At 41.4% G+C, this 26760-nt stretch overlaps 1 protein-coding gene across 1 annotated transcript; it reads right to left on the bottom strand.

Annotated features, from left to right (window-relative positions):
- Window positions 1-1002: 1002 nt before the first annotated feature.
- Window positions 1003-25680, bottom strand: LOC120017890 (androgen-dependent TFPI-regulating protein). Its single transcript, XM_038960846.1, has 6 exons — window positions 25097-25680; window positions 2641-2766; window positions 2399-2500; window positions 2187-2302; window positions 1822-1973; window positions 1003-1717 (listed from the first exon to the last, which is right to left on the bottom strand). The coding sequence occupies exons 2-6, from the start codon at window positions 2755-2757 to the stop codon at window positions 1686-1688; spliced, it is 519 nt and encodes a 172-aa protein (XP_038816774.1). The 5' UTR covers window positions 2758-2766; window positions 25097-25680; the 3' UTR covers window positions 1003-1685.
- Between the last annotated feature and the right edge of the window lie 1080 nt (window positions 25681-26760).

The following is a 26760-nucleotide window of genomic DNA, read 5'->3' as shown; positions in this document are numbered from 1 at the left end:
CTACTTGTGTTTTGGAACTTTTCAAAAATAGAATGCTTCCCTCAGGGTATACACATCAAATGTTTCCTCAGAATTTCATTATCAACCTTATCTTATTCATTTTTACAGTGTCGTCCAAATGTTATGTAGGCCTTAACATTTTTATCTTTACATTTTATCCTTTAGTCATTGGGGGCTCAATTGAAACATATGTAAATCATGTATTGTGCATTGCCATTTACCTTTATACTTGGGTTAACACTGACTAAAAGAGCCCTGGTGTGCTTTTTTTAATGATCAGATTATACAACACTTGAATGTATTGTTTTAGCTTGCTCAAATGTTTGGAAATGGCTCCCACTCTTGACAACAGAGATTCGTATTTTGATAAATAACATACAGAGCCATGTATGGCCCATAGCATGAGAGCATGTTATTTAGACCTTTGTAAAAAATAATTATTGTTGTCCTAATCACAGTTCACTAGTCTTCCTTCTAAAAGACAATGTAACCTTTTTTATTTACAGAGAAATGCTTTGAAATAAAGAGAGCCATGGCAAAGATGGAAATCCTCAAAATCCTGAACACAAGGAAACAACAAGAAAGTGTGAAGAGGTGATGCAGGCTATGTGCAGTATATTCTGATAATACACTTTAGATACCAAAACTGGTTCATACTGTATTCCTTAATACTGGATCATCAATTGACTTTCATTTCTTCTGCAGTTATAAATGAGCAAGACTGTCACTTATTGGCCAAAGTCCTGTCAGTTGGATTGGTAGAGGCAGACCCAAACTATCTTCAACACCAAGGACTACAGGGACCCGCGTGGCGTCACTTCCTGAAGGATCAGCACACTTAGGGAGTACCAGGAAATGTACAAATAGGTTACAAAGTCATTTACATTTGGTACCCTGGAAAATATTGATTTCTACGCAAGATCAAGCTATCCACCAATATCAAAAAACATTAACGGACAATGTGAGAATGAAGGAGGATGCACTCATTGGCCCACATTTGTCATTGCAGTGATGTGCTGCCCTTTTATTTGATTAGTTAATTATTGAATAATGAAATTATATCTACAAAAGGAACATGACTTACATCATATTTATGTCATGCTTTTTTTGTGCCTTGTAATTACATGTTTGGTCAAAAAAGCAAACATCCAATTTCCTGTTGTGGTAAAAGTACACAACCATGGTTTTGAGACTATAATAGCTCACAAACTGTTCATGATTTCCACACGTTATGAAAACACAACGATATTCCAATCTCAAGAGAAAAAGTTAAAACAATTGGTGAGATATTTGATCACCCCTTGTTTACTCTCATATTCTCATTTGGTCAAGTTGTAGTCAGAGAATTTTGGTAAGTAGAGAACGATTGCTTTGAGAATGTTGTGATAACTTCCTGGTGGAAAAGGACTTAGCCAATCAACCTGATGTAGGCCTACCTGTGATTTCAATTTTTTTCAACTGTGAGTTATATTTTGTTATTGTGATGCTGATAACATTTATTGAATAAAGAAAAACAACAGTATGTCTGTTAGAAACTATGTTGTCAGAGGACAGCACATATGACATATGACCCTGTGTGCAATTTCTATTCATACACATACAGTATTTCTTGAGGCATGTTGGCGAAATCTGAGTGACAACAATGCATCAGGCCCCAATGGATTCAAAGAGGAAAATGGGCAGTTTCATTTATTTTTAGTCGCCGTCTTGCCTTTTCCTAAAATAATAACAAAGAGAGAGAGAAAGGGAAGAGGTTATTATAACGTTAGCATGTTATTTCTGCTTCTGACTTCATGGTTCTAGCCTGCTGAGGTCACTCACCCCAGACACAGTTGTTTAGGGTCCGTCCTAGCAGATACATCATTGTCACCACTGTCATGTTCAAGAGGAATAACCCCAACACACCAGAGGTGCTAAGGAGCCCGAGGAGAGGATACACCCAAAGACCTACCGCCAAGTAGATAAATATCACCCTACAGAACAAGACAAATGGAGAACGGAGGTGCAGTGAAACAACATACAGTAAGTACAATGTCTGACTATTGTCAATATATGTGTAGTGGGTCAGCAGCTTAAATTTTGAATCAGAATTTGAACTCCATTTTCAAATTAATATGGATTAGTGCAACAAACACATGGTCAGCAATACATACATTTCTATCTTATTAATAAACAACATTACATACCAGCCCAAGTAAGCCAAGCCCACAACTCCTAAGGCAGCTAAGCCGTTTTTAGTCTTTGGGTACACATGATGTTGAAGCAGGATCTCCCCAAGTAAGACCGGCATAACAACGGTGTGCTACAAATAATATGTTCATACATTATCATCATTAAATTTACTTTCCAGCCAACTTCTACATTCACAATCATTTGTCTGTAATTTGTATGTACTGACCATAGCATGATTCATCCAGAGAGGAAAGAAGGCATCTAAAGATTCTGGGTAGACAAGCTGCCTGTCATAGGCAAAGATCACCCAGAAAAGCAGCACCACAAACTGAGACATTTTAGAGACAAAAGGAAAGAAATAAAAATTGCAGTAAATCCATTAAGATGAGATAAAATCTCCCACATCAAAGGGAGATAGTGTATGTTGGTGCCATATCAAATCACAATATTTCAATCACTCCTTCTCACCATGCCTACAGGGAAGGCAAGGACAGAGAAGATGAGGTCTTTCCACTTGTCAAGACCCATGACTGTGTTTTTCCCAGTCTGAAGATCATTCACCACGGCCATCCCAAAGAACACCATCTGCAATAACTTGAACATTGCATACATAGCATATTATTGTTGTTCCCATTTTGTTATCATTTATCATGAATATAAACATACAATAAATCATACAACAAAAATCAGCTAGCCTCATGTGACCTTTGAGATTTTCCTGACATGGTTGACATTTACATTTTAGTCATTTAGCAGACGCTCTTATCCAGAGTGACTTACAGTAGAGTGCATACATTTTATTACATTTTACATACTGAGACAAGGATATCCCCTACCGGCCAAACCCTCCCTAACCCGGACAACGCTATGCCAATTGTGCGTCGCCCCACGGACCTCCCGGTTGCGGCCGGCTGCGACAGAGCCTGGGTGCGAACCCAGCCCAGGCGCGAACCCAGAGACTCTGGTGGCGCAGCTAGCACTGCGATGCAGTGCCCTAGACCACTGCGCCACCCGGGAGGTTGAACATGGTTGAACCTCTATACCGGATATATTCAACTCTGTGTTAAGTTTTATTGTTCAGGTCAAACCACAACCTATGCAGTATAAACCAATTTCGTCCAACTATCCCATATCAATTCAATTCACAATAACATTTAGCCATTCCTTTTGTAATTTGAGTTTGTAGTACCTTTTAATCCATTAGAATCCAACCCCCAATTGTAATTAAAATGCCAAATAATCTCACCAGGTTGAGGAAAGTAAGGTACTTCCAGGGTCCACCATACTCAAAGATCCCAGGTGGTAACTTCTCTCCATCCTTAGCAGCCATGGACTTAATGATAAAGGCATACCAGCTGAAAGCTGTGATATGGTAAACTATTCTCACTTTTGCAATCATGATAAACTAAGATAGTATCAATCTAGTATCAATCTATCTCTATAATAGAAATACTAGCAAACACTGACGGAAATAATAGCAAACACCGAGTCTGGCATTGACACAAACTGTACCACCAAACAGGCACCACTTTCCTATCTGGTGTAGTGCACAATGTTACAAGAAAGAAGGGGTTTTGGCGGAGAAAAGCTCTTTATTACACGATTAAGTTTCAGCATCGGCTTATTAATACATTTGGAAATAGAAGAGTTACAAAAGCACATTCCTAAACAAGGGGTCCACTGTTGTTGGTAATGTTTGGGGTTTTCTTATTTCATAATCAGTCCAATCTGGCACGTGATTGGTTTAGGGATGTCAAATCCGTTTTTTCAAAGGATGACTAATGACTAAGGATGACTAAAAAATATAATGAGTAATGGAAACATAATATGTTATTTTTTATTATGTCTCTGGTGTTTGCTAAGATACATAATGGGTTTAGGACACTTTATTAGTGTGTCTCATATAATAGCCTACATTACAAATACACAGCACGCCTCAAATTAGTACAGAAATAAAAGATTCTCTCAGTGCTGTAGCTAATCAATTTGTTTCACTCTAGGAGCTTTGGAAAGGACACTAATAATACGTTCACACAAAGTTATTTCTGTTGCTTAACTAAATGGTTGACCAAAAATGACTGGGTTCAAGCACTTTATTCACTCATGGACAAGCTATATCAGGACATTCTGTACATAGCAAGTCTTATGACAGGCTGATGATCAACAGTAGGCCTGTCCAAATGTTTGTAACACTTATCAACAGTAGGCCTGTTACAATTCACAGTTCGTACATCCCCAAGAAACTCCAGAGGGAAACATTTCATCCTCTCCTTGTAGATCCTGTCTAACCTTCCACTCTGGGTGACGGCAAACAGAGTTTTCCCGTCTCCAACTGTCCCTGTGAAGCCGCAAAAGGAATGAGAGTAAGCTCATTGAAATGTAAAACACTATAATCAGCTTGCAGAAACTGTTTTGAATTGGTACATTTTGAAATAGGAGAGCTCATTGTCTAATCAATAAGTGAGATAAGAAATAGCCCAAAACTTTAAACATAGTGTTACTTTTAAGCAGCGTCAATCCCTCGCTGAGGTCAAACAGGTCTGGAGCCACAGTATCCAAATTGGCATTTTGGTTTTGTCGCATGTTACTGTAAGTACTCTTTTCAACAATCCTGTTTACTGTTTTGCATCAAGACTTTTATTCAGAAAGGTTGAAATCATGACGATCATGCCTTTTCAGGTCCTGTTCCACAAGAGAGAGTACACCAAAATGTATTTTGTATCAAAATACAAACACATTTTCTCCGGTATTAAACTTTATTATAATCCTAAGAAAATCAAACGTGTTGAAAAAGTATTTAATTTATCTAGTGTCTATCATAAGTATTCACCACCTTGGATTTCTTCACATTTTATTGTGTTACAAAGTGGGATTAAAATGGAGTGAATTGTCATTTTTTTGTCAACTATCTACACAAAATACTCTGTAATGTGAAAGTGGAAGAACATTTTTAACATATTTTTTAGATTAATGAAAACTAAAACACTAATATACCTTAATTAGATAAGTATTCATCCCCCTGAGTCAATGCATGTTAGAAACACACTGTAAGCGATTACAGCTGTGAGTCTTACTGGGTAAGTCTCTAAAAGCTTTGCAAAACTTGATTGTGCAATATTTGCCCATTATTCTTTTCAAAATTCTGTAAGATCTTTCAAGGTATTGGGGATCATGGTTAGACAGCAATTTTCATGTCTTGCCATAGATTTTCCAGCAGATTTAAGTCAAAACTGTAACTCGGCCACTCAGGAACATTGATTGTCTTCTTGGTAAGCAACTCCAGTGTAGATTTGACCTTGTGTTGTAGGTTATTGTCCTGCTGAAAACTGAATTCCTCTCCCAGTGCAAAGAAGACTGAAGCTGGTTTTCCTCTAAAATTTTGCCTGTGCTTAGCTCCATCTTGTTTATTTTCATCCTGGAAAAACTCCACTGTTTTTGTATATGTCAAGCATACCCATACCATGATGCAGCCACAACCATGCTTGAAAATAAGGAACAAGTTACTCAGTGATGGATGTGTTGTGTTGGACTTGCCCCAAACATAAGGCTTTGCATTTAGGCCAAAAAGTGTATTCCTTTGTCGTGTTTTTTTTGTAGTGTTACTTTATGCATATTTTGTATATTTTTATTCTTCTTTTCACTTTGTGATTTAGGAAATTATTGTGGAGTCACTACAATGTTGTTGATCCATCCTCAGTTTTCTCCCATCACAGCCATTGAACTCTGTTTGTGTTTTAAAATCCCCAATGGCCTCATGGTGACACCCCTGAGCAGTTTCCTTCTTGTCCTGCAGCTCAGTTCAGAAGAACAACTGTGTCTTTGATGTGTCTAGGTGGTTTAATACATCATCCACAGCATAATTATTAGCTTCACCTTGCTAAAAGAGATATTCAATGTCTGATTTGTTATTGTTACCGATCTACCATCATTGGCTTTCAAAAAGCTCCCTAGACTTTGTAGTTGAATCTGTGCTTGATATTCAATACTTGACTGAGGGAAATGTTAGGAATCAAAAACCTGGTCAAGGTGTGGAGAAATGCTAGATGCAAAATATAAGGTGGACAACTTCTATATTTAAGAGATAGACAGACAGACATATGCATATGGGAAGACAGACATGTTCCTCTTAGAGGTTCACAGCATATTTCTCACCCTCCAGAGGCGGGCTGACCTACATACTCTTGCCATATCTGTTCACTGGTTCACCCTTCCATGCCATTACATCAAGGCTGAGACCTTGGGGTTGAATAGACTATACATTTGAAACATCTTAAAACCTCTTAAAAAAGGACACCCATGGACAATTTTATGGCCCAGGGGCCCAGATTCCACTAAGACCTGTTTTATGGTGACATCTGGCCTCCGAGAGGATACCTAAAGGCCCAATTCCAATAGGGAATAATCATCGTGTAAAATAATTGACAGAATACACATCTTAACACTTGTTAAAATACCCTATACAAACAATAAGAACATACAGTGCCTTTCGGAAAGTATTCAGACCCCTTGACTTTTTACACATTTTGTTATGTTACAGCCTTATTCTAAAATGGATTAAATAAAAACATTTCCCTCAGCAATCTACACACAATACACCATAATGACAAAGCGAAAAATGTTTTTTAGAAATGTTTGCAAATGTATAAAACCTTTAAAACAGAAATACATTTACATTAGTATTCAGACCCTTTGATATGAGACTCGAAATTGAGCTCAGGTGCATCCTGTTTCCATTGATCATCATTGAGATGTTTCTACAACTTGATTGGAGTCAACCTGTGGTAAATTGAATGGACATGATTTGGAAAGGCGCACACCTGTCTATACAGGGTCCCACAGTTGACAGTGCATGTTAGAGCAAAAACTCCCTAGTCCTTGCTGATGACAAGCATACCCATAACATGATGCAGCCACCACCATGCTTGAAAATATGAAGAGTGGTATTCAGTGATGTCTTATGTTGGATATTCTGGACATAAAGTTAATTTCTTTGCCACATTTTGGCAGTTTTACTTTAGTGCCTTATTGGAAACAGGATGCATGTTGTGGAATATTTTTATTCTGTATATGGTTCCTTCTTTTCACTCTGTCATTTAGGTTAGTATTGTGGAGTAACTACAATGTTTTCGATCCATCCTCAGTTTTCTCATATCACAGCTATTAAAATCTGTAACTGTTTAAAAGTCACCATTGGCCTCAGGATGAAATCCCTGATTTCATCCTGAGTCACCATCTAAAAAGTCCTAAAAGTCACCATCTGGCATTCCGACGGACAAATCTGGGTTTGGCGGATGCCAGGAGAACGCTACCTGCCCCAGTGCATAGTGCCAACTGTAAAGAGTTATTAAAGTGACTGTGCATAGATAATAAACAGAGAGTAGCAGCAGCGTAGAAGGGGTGGGGGGGGGGATGCAAATAGTCTGGGTAGCCATTTGATTAGATGTTCAGGAGTCTTATGGCTTGGGGGTAGAAGCTGTTTAGAAGCCTCTTGGACCTAGACTTGGCGCTCCGGTACCGTTTGTCGTGCGGTAGCAGAGAAAACAGTCTATGACTTGGGTGGCTGGAGTCTTTGACAATTTTCAGGGCCTTCCTCTGACACCGCCTGTTATAGAGGTCCTGGATGGCAGGGAGCTTGGCCCCAGTGATGTACAGTGCCATTCGCACTACCCTCTGTAGTGCCTTGCAGGCCGAGCAGGTGCCATACCAGGCAGTGATGCAACAGGTCAGGATGCTCTTGATGGTGCAGCTGTAGAACCTTTTGAGGATCTGAGTACCCATGCCAAATCTTTTCAGTCTCCTGAGGGGGAGTAGGTTTTGTCGTGCCCTCTTCACGACTGTCTAGGTGTACTTGGACCATGTTAGTTTGTTGGTGATGTTGACACCAAGGAACTTGATGCTCTCAACCTGCTCCACTACAGCCCCGTCGATGAGAATGGGGGCATGCTCGGTCCTCCTTTTCCTGTAGTCCACAATCATCTCCTTTGTCTTGATCACGTTGAGAGAGAGGTTGTTGTCCTTGCACCACACGGTCAGGTCTCTGACCTCCTCCCTATAGGTTGTCTCGTCGTTGTCGGTGATACACCCTCCTGTCACGGCCGTTGTAAGGAGGAGACCAAGGCGCAGCGTGGTAAGCGTACATTCTTCTTTATTAAAAGAACGAACACTGAACAAAATAACAAAACGAACCGTGAAGCTATATGGATAGTGCAGACAGGCAACTAAACATAGAACAAGAACCCACAAACACCAAAGGGAAAATGGCTACCTAAATATGACCCCCAATCAGAGACAACGATAAACAGCTGCCTCTGATTGGGAACCATATCAGGCCACCATAGACATACAAAACACCTAGACCTACAACAAACCTTGACATACAAAAACCCTAGACAATACAAAAACCAACGTACCCACCCTAGTCTCACCCTGAACTAACCAAAATATAAAGAAAACAGAGATATCTCAGGTCAGGGCGTGACACATCCAAAGTGTAATTAATAAGGGATATTCAATGTTTTTGCAAGGCATTGGAATACGTCACTGGTCTTTGTGGTTGAATCTGCATGACTGATAGATCTTACAAATAATTCTATGTGTGGGATACAGATATGAGGTAGTCAATCAAAAAACATGTTAAAGACTATTATTGCACACAGAGTGACTTGTTTAGCAAATGTTTACTCCTGAGCTTATTAGGCTTGCCATAACAAAGAGGTTTAATACTTATTGACTCAAGACATTTCAGATTTTCATTTTTAATTAAAGATGCACTATGCAGAAATCGCTCCTCCATTTCCTTGTTGCTAAAATTGGAATAGTTTGCCTATTTTCAGTTTGTGACAAAATTAGGAAGTATAGTGTACCATCTAAACCGCTGTGAAATATATTTTCCATAACCAAAAATATTGTATTTTCAGCTGTTTGAAGCTGGTGTACAAATGGAAAGTAAAACAAAAAAAGTTAAGAATGGGAAGCTTTGACATAGCACACAGAACAGAACACAAAGCTTCTTACTGGTTTTCAATGAGAACGACAGATTAATGACTCACATTTCTACGTGAATTTGTTTGTGTCGAACAAAAAATGACATATTTTAATTTGTAAAAATTCCTAAAAACATAATTCCACTTTGACATTATGGGGTTTTGTGTGTAGGCCAGTGACACAAAATCTCAATTTAATCAATTTTAAATTCAGGCTGTAACACAAGAAAATGTGGAAAAATTCAAGGGGTGTGAATACTTTGAGGTCACTGTAGATAACTTTCCTAATGCACATTCTTTATGAGCTTTGTTTGTATGAGCTTTTGTTTGTTTGTATGACACTAGTCCAGGTACAAGCTTTTGCAGCTCCTCTGCTATTTCTGATGTAAACACTTCAGTTAACACTGGTCTTCAGGAAGAGGTTTAAACAGTCCTGTGAAATGGGTTTTACATTGAAGGGTGGACACACACTAACCCATATGCAGTTGTGGAGATAGATCTGAGAGCACAGGAATAAGTAGTATTATAAACTGGGTGGTTCGAGCCCTGAATGCTGATTGGCTGACAGCCGTGGTATATCAGACCGTATACCACGGGTATGACAAAACATGTATTTTTACTGCTCTCGTTACGTTGGTAACCAGTTTATAATAGCAATAAGGCACCTCGGGGGTTTGTGGTATATGGCCAATATACCACGTCAAAGGGCTGTATCCAGGCACTCAGGGTTGCGTCGTGAGGAAGAACAGCCCTTAGCCGTGGTATATTGGCCATATACCACACCTCCTCGGGGCTTATTGCTTAAATTAGTAACACCATCTTGCCCTCTGATTGGCTAAATACATTTGTGCTCATTCCCCTACAAGTCCTGAAAAAGATTGTGCATTTTAGCCAACAACTGAACTGAAGTTTGGAGCAGAAATATAGCCAGACTGAACCATTGATCCTGTCTCCTTTATGAATGGAACATTCCTCAGTCCAAGTGAAGAGCCAAGTACTACTCCGACTTTGACCTCATGGTGGTGCAAGAGCCCAATCCTACAAGTAAACATTTTCCTCCTCTTCCTTTACATAATGTAAAAAGTACATGGTTATCCAACTGGCCATGCTTTATTACATTTGCCTTACTGTTTTAGGAAGTCATGTATATCCTATTTAGTTTATCTACGGCATTATCAGTGCTTGACTTAGGCATGAGCTCACCAGAGCTGAGTACCGGCTCCTCAAATGTAGCAGTGCTTGAGTTCCTGCACCACTTAGCTCAAAAGCCAACAAGCGCTCACAGTCTCACTGCAGAATTAGACGCTCATCCACATTCCCCAAATGTCACATTTAGAAGTGTTTATGTTGCTCCTGCTGCTCTGTATCATTCCATTTCTACACATTTCAAAGTTAAGGGGTTCAGTTTAGGCACTCATTCAGAATAGTTAAAGGGAACATCCACCCAAAACCACTCATTCCTTTAATATACAGTGTTAAAAAACACTATCTAAGAACAATATTGGTTGTGAACAAATTGTTCATTTTGACGCTATAATAAGTTTGGTAGTAACATGGAAAATCTGTTGCAGCTCAAGTTGACTACGAAATCCACAATGTAATGCTACACTATATATACAAATTTATCTGGACACCCCTTCAAATTAGTGGATTCGGCTATTTCTTCCACACCCGTTGCTGACAGGTGTATAAAATCGAGCACACCGCCATGCAATCTCCATAGACAAACACTGGCAGTAGAATGACCTTACTGAAGAGCTCAGTGACTTTCAATGTGGCACTGTCATAGGATGCCACTTTTCCAACAAGTCAGTTCATCAAATTTCCGCCCTGCTAGAGCTTCCCCGGTCAACTGTATGTGCTGTTATTGTGAAGTGGAAACATCTAGGAGCAACATTGGCTCAGACGTGAAGTGGTAGGCCACACAAGCTCACAGAACAGGACTGCCGAGTGTTGAAGCGCGTAGCGTGTAAAATATAGTCTGTCCTCGGTTGCAACACTCACTACCGAGTTCCAAACTGCCTCTGGAAGCAACGTCTGCACAAAAACTGTTAGTCGGGAGCTTATTTTTTTAAATGTAATCTTTATTTAAATAGGCAAGTCAGTTAAGAACTAATTCTTATTTACAATGACAGCCTACCCCGGCCAAACCGAACCATGCAGCCCAATTGTGCGCTGCCATATGGGACTCCAATCACAGCTGGTTGTGATACACCCTGGAATTGAACCAGGGTCTGTAGTGATGCCTCTAGCACTGAGATGCAGTGCCTTAGACCGCTGCGCCACTAGGGAGCCCCCATGTTGGATTAGAACTCACAACCATCACCATTGAACTTTTAACCAACTGTCCTAGCACACTGCACCACGAGTCAGTCATGAAATGGGTTTCCACGACCGAGCAGCCTCACACAAGCCTAAGATCACCATGTGCAATGCCAAGCATTGGCTGGGGTGGCGTAAAGCTCACCGCCATTGGACTCTGGAGCAGTGGAAACATGTTCTCTGGAGTGATGAATCACGCTTCACCATCTGGCATTCCGACGGACAAATCTGGGTTTGGCGGATGCCAGGAGAACGCTACCTGCCCCAGTGCATAGTGCCAACTGTAAAGTTTGGTGGAGGAGGAATAATGGTCTGGGGCTGTTTTTCATGGTTCGTGCTAGGCCCCTTAGTTCCACTGAAGGGTAATCTTAAAGCTATAGCATGCAGTGACATTCTAGACGATTCTGTGCTTCCAACTTTGTGGCAAAGGTTTGGGGACGGCCCTTACCTGTTTCAGCATAACAATGTCCCCGTGCACAAAGCGAGGTCCATACAGAAATGGTTTGCCGAGATTGGTCTGAAAGAACTTGACTGGCCTGCACAGAGCCCTGACCTCAAGCCCATCGAACACCTTTAGAATGAATTGGAATACCGACTGCGAGCCAGGACTAATCACCCAACATCAGTGCCAGACCTCCCTAATGCTCTTGTGGCTGAAGCAAGTCCCTGCAGCAATCTTCCAGCATCTAGTGGAAAGCATCCCTAGAAGAGTGGAGGCTGTTATAGCAGTCAGTAAAGGGGTGACCAACTCCATATTAATCCCCATGATTTTGGAATTAGATGTTCAACAAGCAAGTGTCAACATACTCATGTAGCATATCTCCATAGGCTAGCTAATGTACCTAGCAAACATAGCTACACACAATAATACCAAAGACAATACGAGCATGTAAAATAGCTGGTTTTCTGTACAATCGCCTAAACAAACTGCACTATCAATTTAGGAGTCTACAATCTCACCATGTTTAACCTGCAGATCGATATGCCTCACAGAGTCTTAAACTCAGCAAAAATAGAAACGTCCTCTCACTGTCAACTGCGTTGATTTTCAGAAAACTTAACAGGTGTAAATATTTGTATGAACATAACAAGATTCAACAACTGAGACATAAACTGAACAAGTTCCACAGACATGTGACTAACAGAAATGGAAAAATGTGTCCCTGAACAAAGGGAGGTCAAAATCAAAAGTAACAGTCAGTATCTGGTGTGGTCACCAGCTGCATGAAGTACTGCAGTGCATCTCTTCCTCATGGACTGCACCAGATTTGCCAGTTCTTGCTGTGAGATGTTACCCCACTCTTCCACCAAGGCACTTGCACGTTCCCGGACATTTCTTGGGGGAATGGCCCTAGCCCTCACCCTCCAATCCAACAGGTCCCAGACGTGCTCAATGGGATTGAGATCCAGGCTCTTCGCTGGCCATGGCAGAACACTGACATTCCTGTCTTGCAGGAAATCACACACAGAATGAGCAGTATGGCAGGTGAAATTGTCATGCTGGAGGGTCATGTCAGGATGAGCCTGCGGGAAGGGTACCACATGAGGGAGGAGGATGTCTTTCCTGTAAAACACAGCGTTGAGATTGCCTGCAATGACAACAAGCTCAGTCTGATGATGCTGTGACACACCGCCCCAGACCATGATGGACCCTCCACCTCCAAATCGATCCCGCTCCAGAGTACAGGCCTCGGGGTAACGTTCATTCCTTCGACGATAAACGCAAATCCGACCATCACCCCTGGTGAGACAAAACCACGACTCGTCAGTGAAGAGCACTTTTTGCCAGTCCTGTCTGGTCCAGCGACGGTGGGTTTGTGCCCATAGGCAACATTGTTGCCTGTGATGTCTGGTGAGGTCCTGCCTTACAACAGGCCTACAAGCCCTCAGTCCAGCCTCTCTCAGCCTCGGACAGTCTGAGCACTGATGGAGGGATTGTGCGATCCTGGTGTAACTCGGGCAGTTGTTGTTGCCATCCTGTACCTGTCCCGCAGGTATGATGTTCGGATGTACCGATCCTGTGCAGGTGATGTTACATGTGGTTTGTCACTGCGAGGACGATCAGCTGTCCATTCTGTCTCCCTGTAGCGCTGTCTTAGGCGTCTCACAGTACGGACATGGCCACATCTGCAGTCCTCATGCCTCCTTGCAGCATGCCTAAGGCACGTTCACACAGATGAGCAGTGACCCTGGGCATCTTTCCTTTGGTGACTCTTTTGGAGTCAGTAGAAAGGCCTCTTTAGTGTACTAAGTTTTCATAACTGTGACCTTAATTGCCTACTGTCTGTGAGCTGTTAGTGTCTTAACGACCGTTGTTCATTAATTGTTTATGGTTCATTGAACAAGCATGGGATACAGGATTTAAACCCTTTACAATGAAGATCTGTGAAGTTATTTGGATTTTTACGAATTATCTTTGAATTATCTTTTTTTGCTGAGTTTATATACTTTTGAGGAGATGGGAAATGTTGTCCATCCTATGTCAATGGGCCACGCGGTGCATTCTGGGACTACTTTCGAGGATTTTGGGGATGTTTCTCGACATATACGCTGAAGGAATTGCGTGACGATTGGTTTAGCAACCGCGTGACGCATCATGGCAACGTGAACGCATCATGACAACAGTCTGCTAGGTGGGGCGTTAGGAATCCAATGAATATAGGAACGTCTATCTCCTTTCTATAATACAGTATCTCTGACAACGGCACCATGCAATGCAGCCTGGACTAAAAAGGCAGACAAATAGGACAAATGTGCTCGACCCTTTGTTAAATGTCCCATTTCTCGAGGTAGGAATATCGCAAAAGTATGATAAGTCGCTCATTCGAGAGAAGACATCCTCCCGAGTTATGACATCGGCCGTTATTGAAATCTGACATGCATGATATACGTTTTCTCGATCTAAAAGTCGTATCCCTACTAACTTCCAGTGTATTGAGAGTAACTTTATCACAGTGCCACCTCATACCGGATGGACTTTTGCCTGCTTGAACCTCAACAACTCAGGTATACGTGAAAACGTGACCCATAGAATCGATGAACATCACTCAGAGATGCACAAACACAAAATAACGGGTGAACCTTTGCTTTCAGGTCAGGGTTAAGGTTTGGGATAGGGTTAAAAAATTACGTTTAGGCACTCATTCCAAGGGATTAAGGTTTGGGATAGGGTTAAAACCCCAGAGGAAAAAACTGTGTCCACAACTGAGATTGAACACACAGCCTTCTGATACAGAGTCATGGGACTATGCCTATCCACCAGCCCGATCTACAAAATGCTCTAACAAAACCTAAGTCTACTTGACGGTAATAGGGCTCACTGTTGCTCCTAGTGTCCGCTTTTAAAGGCCTTTCCTGACGTCCTCAGGACATGTATATACGTCCAATTTCGACTTCAATCTTGAACGACTTGGCTGCAAAAGCATGGTGGAGTTCCTGCACCTTAATATAAACAGTACCAACACCCAGTGTTGTAGTGCTCCCGAGACCGGTCTCAAGAGACCACATATTGAGTGTCTCGGTGTCTGATACATTTTTACTCGATCTCGGACAAAGAAGACACGTATTTCTGGCCGAGACAAGCGTATTAATAATGCTTACATACTGTATTTTAAATGATGTTTACATACTGTTTTACCCATTTCATATGTATGTACTGCATTCTAGTCGAGGCCTATCCTATTTAACTATTGCTGTACACATACTATTCTTCAGAAATACTACATATTCTATCCATATTGTCTATACATCACCACACACACACACACACACACACACACACACACACACACACACACACACACACACACACACACACACACACACACACACACACACACACACACACACACACACACACACACACACACACACACACACACACACACTGTACGAGATCTTCAGTTTCTTGGCAATTTCTCGCATGGAATAACCTTAATTTCTCAGAACAAGAATAGACTGACGAGTTTCAGAAGAAAGTTATTTGTTTCTGGCCATTTTGAGCCTGTAATCGAACCCACAAATGCCGATGCTCCAGATACTCCGCTAGTCTAAAGAAGGCCAGTTTTCTTGTTTTAATGGACAGAAATGTGCTTTTCTTTCAAAAACAAGGACATTTCTAAGTGATCCCAAACTTTTGAACGGTATAAATATGTATGGAATTACCTGGACTTCTGCATAAATTGGTCATAAAATTTGATCTGATCTTCATCTAAGTCACAACAATGGACAAACACAGTCTGCTTAAACTAATAACACACAAACAATTATACATTTTCATGTCTTTATTGAACACACCGTGTAAACATTCACAGTGCAGGGTGGGGAAAGTATGTGAACCCTTTGATTTAATAACTAGTTGACCCTCCTTTGGCAGCAATAACCTCAACCAAAAGTTTTCTGTAGTTGCGGATCAGACATGCACAACGGCCAGGAGGAATTTTGGACCATTCCTCTTTACAAAACTGTTTCAGTTTAGCAATATTATTTTGTTGTCTGGTGTGAACCGCTCTCTTGAGGTCATGGCACAGCATCTCAATCGGGTTGAGGTCAGGACTCTGACTGGGCCACTCCAGAAGGCGTATTTTCTTCTGTTGAAGCCATTCTGTTGTTGATTTACTTTTGTGTTTTGGGTCATTGTCCTGTTGCATCACCCAACTTCTGTTGAGCTTCTATTGGCGGACTGATAGCCTTACATTCTCCTGCAAAATGTCTTAATAAACTTGGGAATTCATTTTTCCGTCGATGATAGCAAGCTCTCCAGGTCCTGAGGCAGCAAAGCAGCTCCGAACTATGATGCTTCCTTCACCATACTTTACAGTTGGGAAGAGGTTTTGATGTTGGTGTGCTGTGCCTTTTTTCTCCACATATAGTGTTGTGTGTTCCTTCCAAACAACTCTACTGTAGTGTCATCTGTCCACAGAATATTTTGCCAGAAGCGCTGTGGAACATCCAGATGCTCTTTTGCGAACTTCAGAGGTGAAGCAATGTTTTTTTTGGACAGCAGTGGCTTCTTCCATGGTGTCCTCCCATGAACACCATTCTTGTTTAGTATTTCACCTATCATAGACTCATCAACAGAGATGTTAGCATGTTCCAGAGATTTCTGTAAGTCTTTGGCTGACACTCTAGGATTCTTCTTAACCTCATTGAGCATTCTGCGCTGTGCTCTTGCAGTCATCTTTAGGGAGAGTAGCAACAGTGCTGAACTTTCTCCATTTATAGTCAATTTGTCTTACCATGGACTGATGAACATCAAGGCTTTTAGAGATACTTTTGTAACCCTTTCCAGCTTTATGCAAGTCAACTATTCTTAATCTTGGGTCTTCTGAGATCCCTTTTGTTTGAGGCATGGTTCACATCAGGCAATGCTTCTTGTGAATAGCACACTAATTTTGTGAGTGTTTTTTATTGCGCAGGGCAGCTCTAACCAACATCTCCAATCTCGTCTCAATGATTGTACTCCAGGTTAGCTGACTCCTGACTCCAACTAGCTTTTGGAGAAGTCATTAGCCTAGTGATTCACATACATTTTCCAACCTACACTGTGAATGTTAAAATGTAAATAATAATTTTTGTGTTATTATTTTCAGCAGACTGTGTTTGTCTGTTGTTGTGACTTAGATGAAGATTAGATCTAATTGTATGGCCAATTTATGCAGAAATCCAGATAATTCCAAAGGGTTCACAAACTGTTTCTTGCCCATGTATATATATATATATATGTTTACATATATATATATGTATATAAATGTTGAACCGTATAGTTGTTTCTGTGAGAGAGAGACACAGCTGCATGTGAGCTCTCAATCAATCAATCACATTTATTTATGAAGCCCATTTTACATCAGCCGATGTCACAAAGTGCTATACAGAAACCCAGCCTAAAACCCCAAACAGCAAGCAATGCAGATGTAGAAGCACGGTGTCTAGGAAAAACTCCCTAGCAAGGCAGGAACAATGGAAGAAACCTAGAAAGGAACCAGGCACCTGAGGGGTGGCCAGTCCTCTTCTGGCTGTGCTGGGTGGAGATTATAACAGTACATGGCCAAGATGTTCAAACGTTCATAGATTACAAGCAGGGTCAGCAGGCTACAGGGTAGCACGTCCGGTGAACAGGTCAGGGTTCCATAGCCGCAGGCAGAACAGTTGAAACTGGAGCAGCAGCACGACTAGGTGGACTGGGGACAGCAAGGAGTCATCAAGCCAGGCATGGTCCTAGGGCTCAGGTCCAAGAGAAGAGATTGAGAGAGAGAAAGAGAGAAAGAAAGAGAGAAATAGAGGGAGCATACTTAAATTCACACAGGACACCGGATAAGACAGGAGAAATACTCCAGATATAACAGACTGACCTTAGCCCCCCAACACATAAAGTATTGCATAATTACTGGAGGCTGAGACAGGAGGGGTCGGGAGACACTGTGGCCCCATCCGACTATACCCCCGGACAGGGCCAACCAGGCAGGATATAACCCCACCCAATTTGCCAAAGCACAGCCCCCAAACCACTAGAGGGATATCTTCAACCACCAACTTACTACCCTGAGACAATGCCGAGTATAGCCCACGAATATCTCCACCACGGCACGAACCTGAGGGGGGCGCCAACTCGGACAAGAAGATCACGTCAGTGACTCAACCCATTAAGATTCTAGCAGCCGTGTTTAGCACTAACTGAAGTTTATTTAGTGCTTTATCCGGGTAGCCGGAAAGTGAGCATTGCAGTAGTCTAATCTAGAAGTGACAAAAGCATGGATACATTTATCTGCATCATTTTTGGACAGAAAGTTTCAGATTTCTGCAATGTTATGTAGATGGAAAAAAGCTGTCCTTGAAACAGTCTTGATATGTTCGTCAAAAGAGAGATCAGGGTCCAGAGTAACGCAGAGGTCCTTCACAGTTTTATTTGAGACGACTGTACAACCATCAAGATTCATTGTCAGAGCCAACAGCAGATCTCTTTGCTTCTTGGGACCGAGAACTAGCATCTCTGTTTTGTCCGAGTTTAAAAGTAAAACATTTACCGCCATCCACTTCCTTATGTCTGAAACACATGCTTCCAGGGAGGGAAATTTTGGGGCTTCACCATGTTTCATCGAAATGTACAGCTGTGTGTCGTCCGCATAGCAGTGAAAGTTAACATTATGTTTCCTGAATGACATTACCAAGAGGTAAAACATATAGTGAAAACAATAGTGGTCCTAAAACGAAACCTTGAGGAAGACTGAAATGTACAGTTGATTTGTCAGAGGACAAACTATCCACAGAGACAAACTGATATATTTCTGACAGATAAGATCTAAACTAGGCCAGAACTTGTCCGTGTAGACCAATTGGGGTTTCCAATCTCTCCAAAAGAATGTGGTGGTCGATGGTAGCTCTTTCAGTAGTTTAGTTGGACTAGGGTCCAGTATGCAGCTTGAAGGTTTAGAGGCCATGACTATTTTCATCAATGTGTCAAGAGATATAGTATAAAAAACTTGAGTTTCTCCCTTGATCCTAGGTCCTGGCAGTGTTGTGTAGACTCAGGACAACTGAGCTTTGGAGAAATACGCAGATTTAAAGAGGAGTCCGTAATTTGCTTTCTAATGATCATGATCTTTTTCTCAAGCTTGCTTCAGGGCTCAGGTATTTTCTGTATACCAGGGAGGTAGTTTCTTATGACAAATGTTTCTTGTTTTTAGGGGTGTGACTGCATCTAGGGTATTACGCAAGATTAAATTAAGTTCCTCAGTTAGGTGGTTAACCGATTGTTGGACTCTGACTTGGATTCTTGGATTCTTCGGCAGGTACATATGCAGGATGCTGTCCTCCACAGCATGGCTTTCGCTCCAGATCAAAACTTCAAACCTACAACCAAATTTTGACCAAAATTAACTGGAGAGATTACTGCTCCGAAGGTTTCCTTTTTCCAAGCTATGCGGAGGGTGTAGTGTTTGATCTGAGTAGTGTTTGATCTGATGCTATTTTGAAAGCTAAGAAGAAAAAGAAAAAAGAAAAAAAAGAAAAAAAAAGTACATTACAATTATATATTTTTATTGGGACTGAATGCTGAGTTAAGGCTCCCAGGCTTGCAAGGACAGACCAGATACCTTAGTGCTAATTGAATATGTGTGAGGTAAAAGGTGTCGAGGCCTTTGGGCCCAACAAGTGGAAGGAGTCTTTGAAGCATCCTCTGAAGCCCCCTTCTGCTGTTCAAAGACCATCCACTGGCATTTCCTACAAGAAATCTGCCTAGAGAAATAAAAGTTTCTCCCAAGTGGGTGTGACAAATACTCCCATTGCCTGCTGCTGTATTCCACCTGGCGATGTGTTCACCGTCTGCCCTGGCCTATCTCCCCCTGTCTGGTACAGGTACCTCCACCACACTCACCCCTCTCTCCCGAGCTTTTGCTCGCCTCCAGCACACACGCACTGTTGGGGCAAGTGACTCTGAACTTACAATGGCTAGCCCAAGTCGTTACATATTTAAAAAAAATATTGAGCATTTTGCTTTTTGCCTCATGACTCTTGCATACTCTCATGACTCTTGACTACAAACTTTCTTTACCTAACCGTGGGACAGACTGTTTGTTCCCACACTCGGGACTCTGACTCTCTATTGGTTACAACAGACTTCTGGCCTCCCATCCTATTCTAACCACCTCTTGCCGTCTTTGTATTCATGTTACCTGATGAAATTGCTGTACAATATGATCTTGTTGCCATCTGATGCACATTCAGATGTCATAAATCCTCACTGCGGAGCTCTTCCTGTCCTCTGCCGTGCCTTGATTGTATTACTGCTGATGATATCTGGAAATGTGCATGTACACCCTGGCCAATCTACTGTTGCTAGCCCCAATTCTGACTTGTGCTCCGATATCTGCTTCACTGATTTCTGCTCTCGTAAAATCCTGGGTTTTAGTGTACATTAACACAAGAAAGCTTATTACCTAAAATGGATCAATTGAAAGTGTGGGTTCACAGCTCCAATCCAGATGTGTTGGTCATTACTGAGACGTGGTTAAGGAAGAGTGTTTTGAATACTGATGTTAACCTTTCTGGTTATAACATTTTTCAGCAAGACAGATCTTCCAACGGTGGGGGAGAGGCAATCTTTACCAAGGATCACCTTCAGTGCTCGGTTGTCTCCACCAAGTCTGTCCCCAAACAATTTGATTTGCTGGTTTTAAGCATTAAACTTTCAAATAGCTCTTTGTTGACTGTTGCTGGGTGCTATTGTCCTCCATTAGCACCGGCCTGTACCCTACCTGCCCTAAGCTCCCTCCTGGCCCCTTACACTAAGTCTGAATTTGTCCTGCTAGGTGACCTAAACTGGGACATGCTTAAAACCACCTGACCAAGTCCTAAAGCAATGGGACTCCCTAAATCTTTCTCAGATTATTACCAGTCCCACAAGGTATGACTCCAATCACCCAGAAAAGGCTACTTCTCTCGGTGTTATCCTCACAAATAATCATGTTAGATATCAGTCTGGTGTTTTCTGTAATGACCTTTTGTAATGATCACTGTTTAACAGCCTGTGTTCGTAATGGCTGCTCAGTGAAACGACCATTCCTGATTTGTCATAGACCCTTGCTAAAAAACTTCAATGAGCAAGTCTTCCTTCATGAACTGGCCTCTATAGAATGGTATTGAATCAGCTTGATCCCCTCTGTCGAAGACGCTTGGACCTTCTGTAATATTTTAAATATTTTAATATAAAAATATTTTAATATTTTTAGTGGTATTGTTAACTAACACGCCCCCATAAAGAAAATGAGAATTAAAAACAGGTTCAGACCCTTGTTCGACTGTGATCTTGCAGAGTTACTCCACCTCAAGAATTGCATTTGGCGAAAGGCTCGGCACACGCATACTCAGGCTGACTGGCTATTGTTCAAGCAAATGAGAAATAAGTGCACTCAGGCTATCTGGAAGGCCAAAGTTAGTTACTTTAAAGAGCAGTTCTCTCTTTGTGGGTCTAACCCCAAGAAGTTCTGGAAAACGGTTAAAGACCTGGAGAATAAACCCTCCTCCTCACAGCTGCCCATGTCTCTTAATGCTGATGATGTGGTTGTTACTGACAAGAAGCACATGGTTGAGCACTTTAATCACCACTTCATTAAGTCAGGATTCCTATTTGACTCAGCTATGCCTCCTTGCCCGTCTAACATTTCCTCATCTTCCACCCATTCTAATGCGACTATCCCTGCTGCTTCTCCCTCTTTTCCCCTGCCCCGCTAAAAAGTTGCTCCCTGCAGGCAGTCACTGAGTCCGAGGTGATAAAGGAGCTCCTTAAACTTGACTCCAAAAAAACATCTGGGTCAGATGGTTTAGACCCTTTCTTCTTTAAGGTTGCTGCCCCTATCGTCGCCAAGCCTATCTCCAACCTTTTTAACCTGTCTCTCCTTTCTGGGGATGTTCCCATTGATTGGAAGGCAGCCACAATTTGTCCTTTATTTAAAGGGGGAGATCAAGCTGATCCTAACTGTTATAGGCCTATTTCTATTTTGTCCTGTTTATCAAAAGTGTTGGAAAAACTTGTCAATAATCAACTGACTGGCTTTCTTGATGTCTATAGTATTCTCTTGGATATGCAATCTGGTTTCCGCTCAGGTTATGGACGTGTCACTGCAACCTTAAAGGTCCTCAATGATGTCACCATTGCCCTTGATTCTAAGCAATATTGTGCTGCTATTTTTATTGACTTGGCCAAAGCTTTTGATACGGTAGACCATTCCATTCTTGTGGGTTGGAAGGAATATTGGTGTCTCTGAGGCGTCTTTGGCCTGGTTTGCTAACTACTTCTCTCAAAGAGTGCAGTGTATAAAGTCAGAAAATCTGCTGTCTCAGCCACTGCCTGTCACCAAGGGAGTACCCCAAGGCTCGATCCTAGGCCCCATGCTCTTCTCAATTTACATCAACAACATAGCTCAGGCAGTAGGAAGCTCTCTCATCCATTTATATGAAGATGTTACAGTCTTATACTCAGCCGGCACCTCCCTGGATTTGTGCTAAATGCTCTACAACAAAGCTTTCTTAGTGTCCAACAAGCTTTCTCTAACCTTAACCTTGTTCTGAACACCTCCAAAACAAAGGTCATGTTGTTTGGTAAGAAGAATGCCCCTCTTCCCACAAGTGTTATTGCTACCTCTGAGGGTTTAGAGCTTGAGGTAGTCACCTCATACAAGTACTTGGGAGTATGGCTAGACGGTGCACTGTCCTTCTCTCAGCACATATCAAAGCTGCAGGCTAAAGTTAAATGTAGACTTGGTTTCCTCTATCGTAATCGTTCCTCTTTCACCCCAACTGCTAAACTAACCCTGATTCAGATGACCATCCTACCCATGCTAGATTACGGAGACATCATTTATAGATCGGCAGGTAAGGGTACTCTCGAGCGGCTAGATGTGCTTTACCATTCGGCCATCAGATTTGCCACCAATGATCCTTATAGGACACATCACTGCACTATATACTCCTCTGTAAACTGGTAATCTCTCTATACCCGTCGCAAGACCCACCTCTTAGGCCTCACTCCCCCCTATCTGAGATATCTACTGCAGCCCTCATCCTCCACATACATCCTCCTCATCCTCCACGTTCTGACAGTCACATTGTGTTAACGGTCCCGAAAGTACACACATCCCTGGGTCGCTCCTCTTTTCAGTTCGCTGCAGCTAGCGACTGGAACAAGCTGCAACAAACACTCAAACTGGACAGTTTTATCTCAATCTCGTCATTCAAAGACTCAATCATGGACACTCTTACTGACAGTTGTGGCTGTTTTGCATGATATATTGTTGTCTCTACCTTCTTGCCCTTTGTGCTGTTGTCTGTGCCCAATAATGTTGTGTTGCTACCATGTTGTTCTTATGTTGTCTTGCTACCATGCTGTGTTGTCATGTGTTGCTGCCTTGCTATGTTGTTGTATTAGGTCTCTATTCATGTAGTGTTGTGTTGTCTCTCTTGTTGTGATGTGTGTTTTGTCCTATATTTATATTGTATTTATTTATTTATTTTAATCCCAGGCCTCGTCCCCGCAGGAGGCCTTTTGCCTTTTGGTAGGCCGACATTGTAAATAAGAATTTGTACTTAACTGACTTGCCTAGTTAAATAAAGGTTAAATAAAAAATAAAAAAAATTATACACACACACACACACACACACACACACACACACACACACACACACACACACACACATACATACATACATACATACATACATATATATATATATATATATACACACACACACACATTGTTAGATATTACTGCACTGTTAGAGCTAGGAACAAAAGCATTTCGCTACAACTGAAATTACATCTGCTAAATATGTGTATGTGACCAAAAACATGTGATTTGATTTAGTAAAATGTTTATATTTAGCAGCTCCCATTTAGTCAACGCATTTAACCGCTTCGCCAGTCCAAATATCCACACTCCTTTCATGTCACATGAACATATTTCCGCCTATTGAAAACTGAGCTTCCTACTTTACCCATAACATTACTGCCCTTTACATTAGCTGAAAAATATCCTCAAACTTTGTCGTGCTAGTTAGAATTTCCTTGATTCGCTGGTAGGGAAGGGTGGGGGAAATTGCATACTCACTATTGGTTAAGGTGAGACCGGGGGAAGTTGTAACATCTTTTGTTATCTATTATAGACCTGTTTAAGTTTGTGATCATTTGTAAAGTTGCTATTTCTTCACCATTCAGAATGTCTAAAGAATCCATATGTTGATCTGAAATATGAACTTAGAAATACTGGACATTTGAACTCTTATTATGGGGGGGGGGGGGGGATTTGACACAATTACAGTCCTGGTCTTGGAATTGGACATGCATTTTTCTGGTCTCGGTCTTGGTCTTGAATCAATTTTTCTTGAACACAACACTGCCGGCACCCAAAATGAGTACCGGCACCTATTTTAGTCTAAATCAAGCACTGGGTATTATTAAACCAAAATTGTTATCAAACATTGTTGCAACATTTGTGCTAACCTTTGTGATAGAAAATGTAGCCGCTGGGTGTGTTCAAATAACATTGCTGAACTTATACACACTAATACAACCTGCTTGTGATGTTCTTGGTGACAAAGCTAACAACCTTCTCGGTGACAAGGGTGTCAAACAAAGGGGCTTGCACAATATTCCCGTCTTTTTTTATGAAACATCCAAAAAAATCTAAAAGTCCGTCCCCCCCCCAAAACAATCAAACAGACCACACTATCATGCAAATGGTGTTCATGTGTATACTTTACGTAGCTTAGTACATTTCTACAGTAAACATAATAGACAGGGTAACCCAGGGACTACACAACAGCTGACTGTGTATCAGCAGATTAGTCATAAGTGACTGCTAGGTACTGCTTTCTGTGAGGGACTCTGCCTCATGAAGCCAGGCAGGTCCAACTATTTGAAAGCTATACTTGCACTATAAAAGCCATCATGGAAACTGGCTTGCAGAGCACAGAGCTTGACACCAGTGACATCCAACACAGTTGAGCAAATTAATTCAAATAATAATTCATGCAAATACTGGTAAAAACAGAGCCTTCGGAGCTTTAAAACTAGTTCAACCAGTAAGGAATCGCATATAACATTAAAGTTCAAAATACAGTTTACCTACTGTAGGCAGTGGATTGAGCAGGTTAGAAATGACATTTTCATGCCATTTTCAGACTTTGGCATTGAAAGCATTACACACCAATCCATAAATGATTAACCATATTGAATGCTTTCCCACTGAGACATAGAGGGGGTCAATGGATATGACGATAACCAAGTGATATAACTGAAAAACAGCATACCATGCTGTTGTCCAATGGTTAAACTGGCAATCTGCGGTTTTAACAACAACAAAGCCACCAACCCCTGCCACTGTTATTTGGTACACAACTGAGGGATGGGGCTTGAGAATTGTAACAGTCTCAAATTCAGAGAGCTATGGATGGAAGAACTGACCAGCCATGATATCAAAACTATAGTTATAACCATCTTTTGAGGCTATAAAGTATTTATTTAATTTTTACAATTGCATCATTTACAAACAATTGAGTAAAACAAGTTTATATTTTGAGTTCTGATGGGGTACGACAAATGAACTAAGCTGATGGGACATTTTACAAGTCATATTCTTCAAGAATCAATGGGTACTGTATTTACACTACCGGTCAAAAGTTTTAAAACATCTACTCATTCAAGGGTTTTTCTTTATTTTTACTATTTCTACATTGTAGAATAATAGTGAAGACATCAAAACTATTAAATAACACATATGGAATCATGTAGTAACCAAAAAAGTGTTAAATAGCCACCCTTTGCCTTGATGACAGCGTTGCACACTCTTGGCATTCTCTCAACCAGCTTCATGAGGTAGCCCCCCGGAATTCATTTCAATTAACAGGTGTGCCGTTTTAAAAGTTAATTTGTGGAATTTCTTTCCTTCTTAATGCATTTGAGCCAATCAGTTGTGTTGTGACAAGGTAGAGGGGTATACATAAGATAGCCCTATTTGGTAAAATACCAAGTCCATATGGCAAGAACAGCAAATAAGCAAAGAGAAACAACAGTCCATCATTACTTTATGACATGAAGGTCAGTCAATATGGGAAATTTCAAGAACTTTGTAGTCGCAAAAACCATCAAGCGCTATGATGAAACTGGCTCTTATGAGGACCGCCACAGGAATGGAAGACCCAGAGTTACCTCTGCTAGAGGATAAGTTCATTAGAGTTGCCAGCCTCCGAAATTGCATCCCAAATAAATGCTTCACAGAGTTCAAGTAACAGACACATCTCACTGTTCAGAGGAGAATGCATAAATCAGGCCTTCATGGTCGAATTGCTGCTAAGAAACCACTAGTAAAGGACACCAATAAGAAGAAGAGACTTGCTTGGGCCAAGAAACACGAGCAATGGACATTAGACCGGTGGAAATTTGTCCTTTGGTCTGGAGTCCAAATTGGAGATTTTTGGTTCCAACCGCCGTGTCTTTGTGAGACGCGGTGTGGGTGAACGGATGATCTCCGCATGTGTATTTCTCACCGTAAAGCAGGGAGGAGGAGGTGTTATGGTGTGGGGGTGCTTTCCTGGTGACACTGTCTGTGATTTATTTAGAATTCAAGGCACACTTAACCAGCATGGCTACCACAGCATTCTGCAGCGATAAGCCATCCCATCTGGTTTGGGCTTAGTGGGACTATCATTTGTTTTTCAACAGGACAATGACCCAACACACCTCCAGGCTGTGTAAGGGCTATTTGACCAAGAAGGAGAGTGATGGAGTGCTGCA

The sequence above is a fragment of the Salvelinus namaycush genome, chromosome 22, assembly GCF_016432855.1.
Source record: "Salvelinus namaycush isolate Seneca chromosome 22, SaNama_1.0, whole genome shotgun sequence".
Classification (NCBI taxonomy): domain Eukaryota; kingdom Metazoa; phylum Chordata; class Actinopteri; order Salmoniformes; family Salmonidae; genus Salvelinus; species Salvelinus namaycush.
The sequence above is the reverse complement of the archived record's forward strand: the minus strand, read 5'-3'. Positions and strand labels throughout refer to the sequence as shown.

Bases quoted from the DNA above. Each gene is read 5' to 3' on its own strand.
- LOC120017890 (XM_038960846.1), bottom strand. From the start codon at position 2,757: ATGGTGTTCTTTGGGATGGCCGTGGTGAATGATCTTCAGACTGGGAAA. The intron at 2,303-2,398 runs GTCAGTACATAC...TATTATTTGTAG, and splicing joins TCTGGATGAATCATGCTATG to CACACCGTTGTTATGCCGGT. The intron at 1,974-2,186 runs GTATGTAATGTT...CTTGTTCTGTAG, and splicing joins GGCTTGGCTTACTTGGGCTG to GGTGATATTTATCTACTTGG.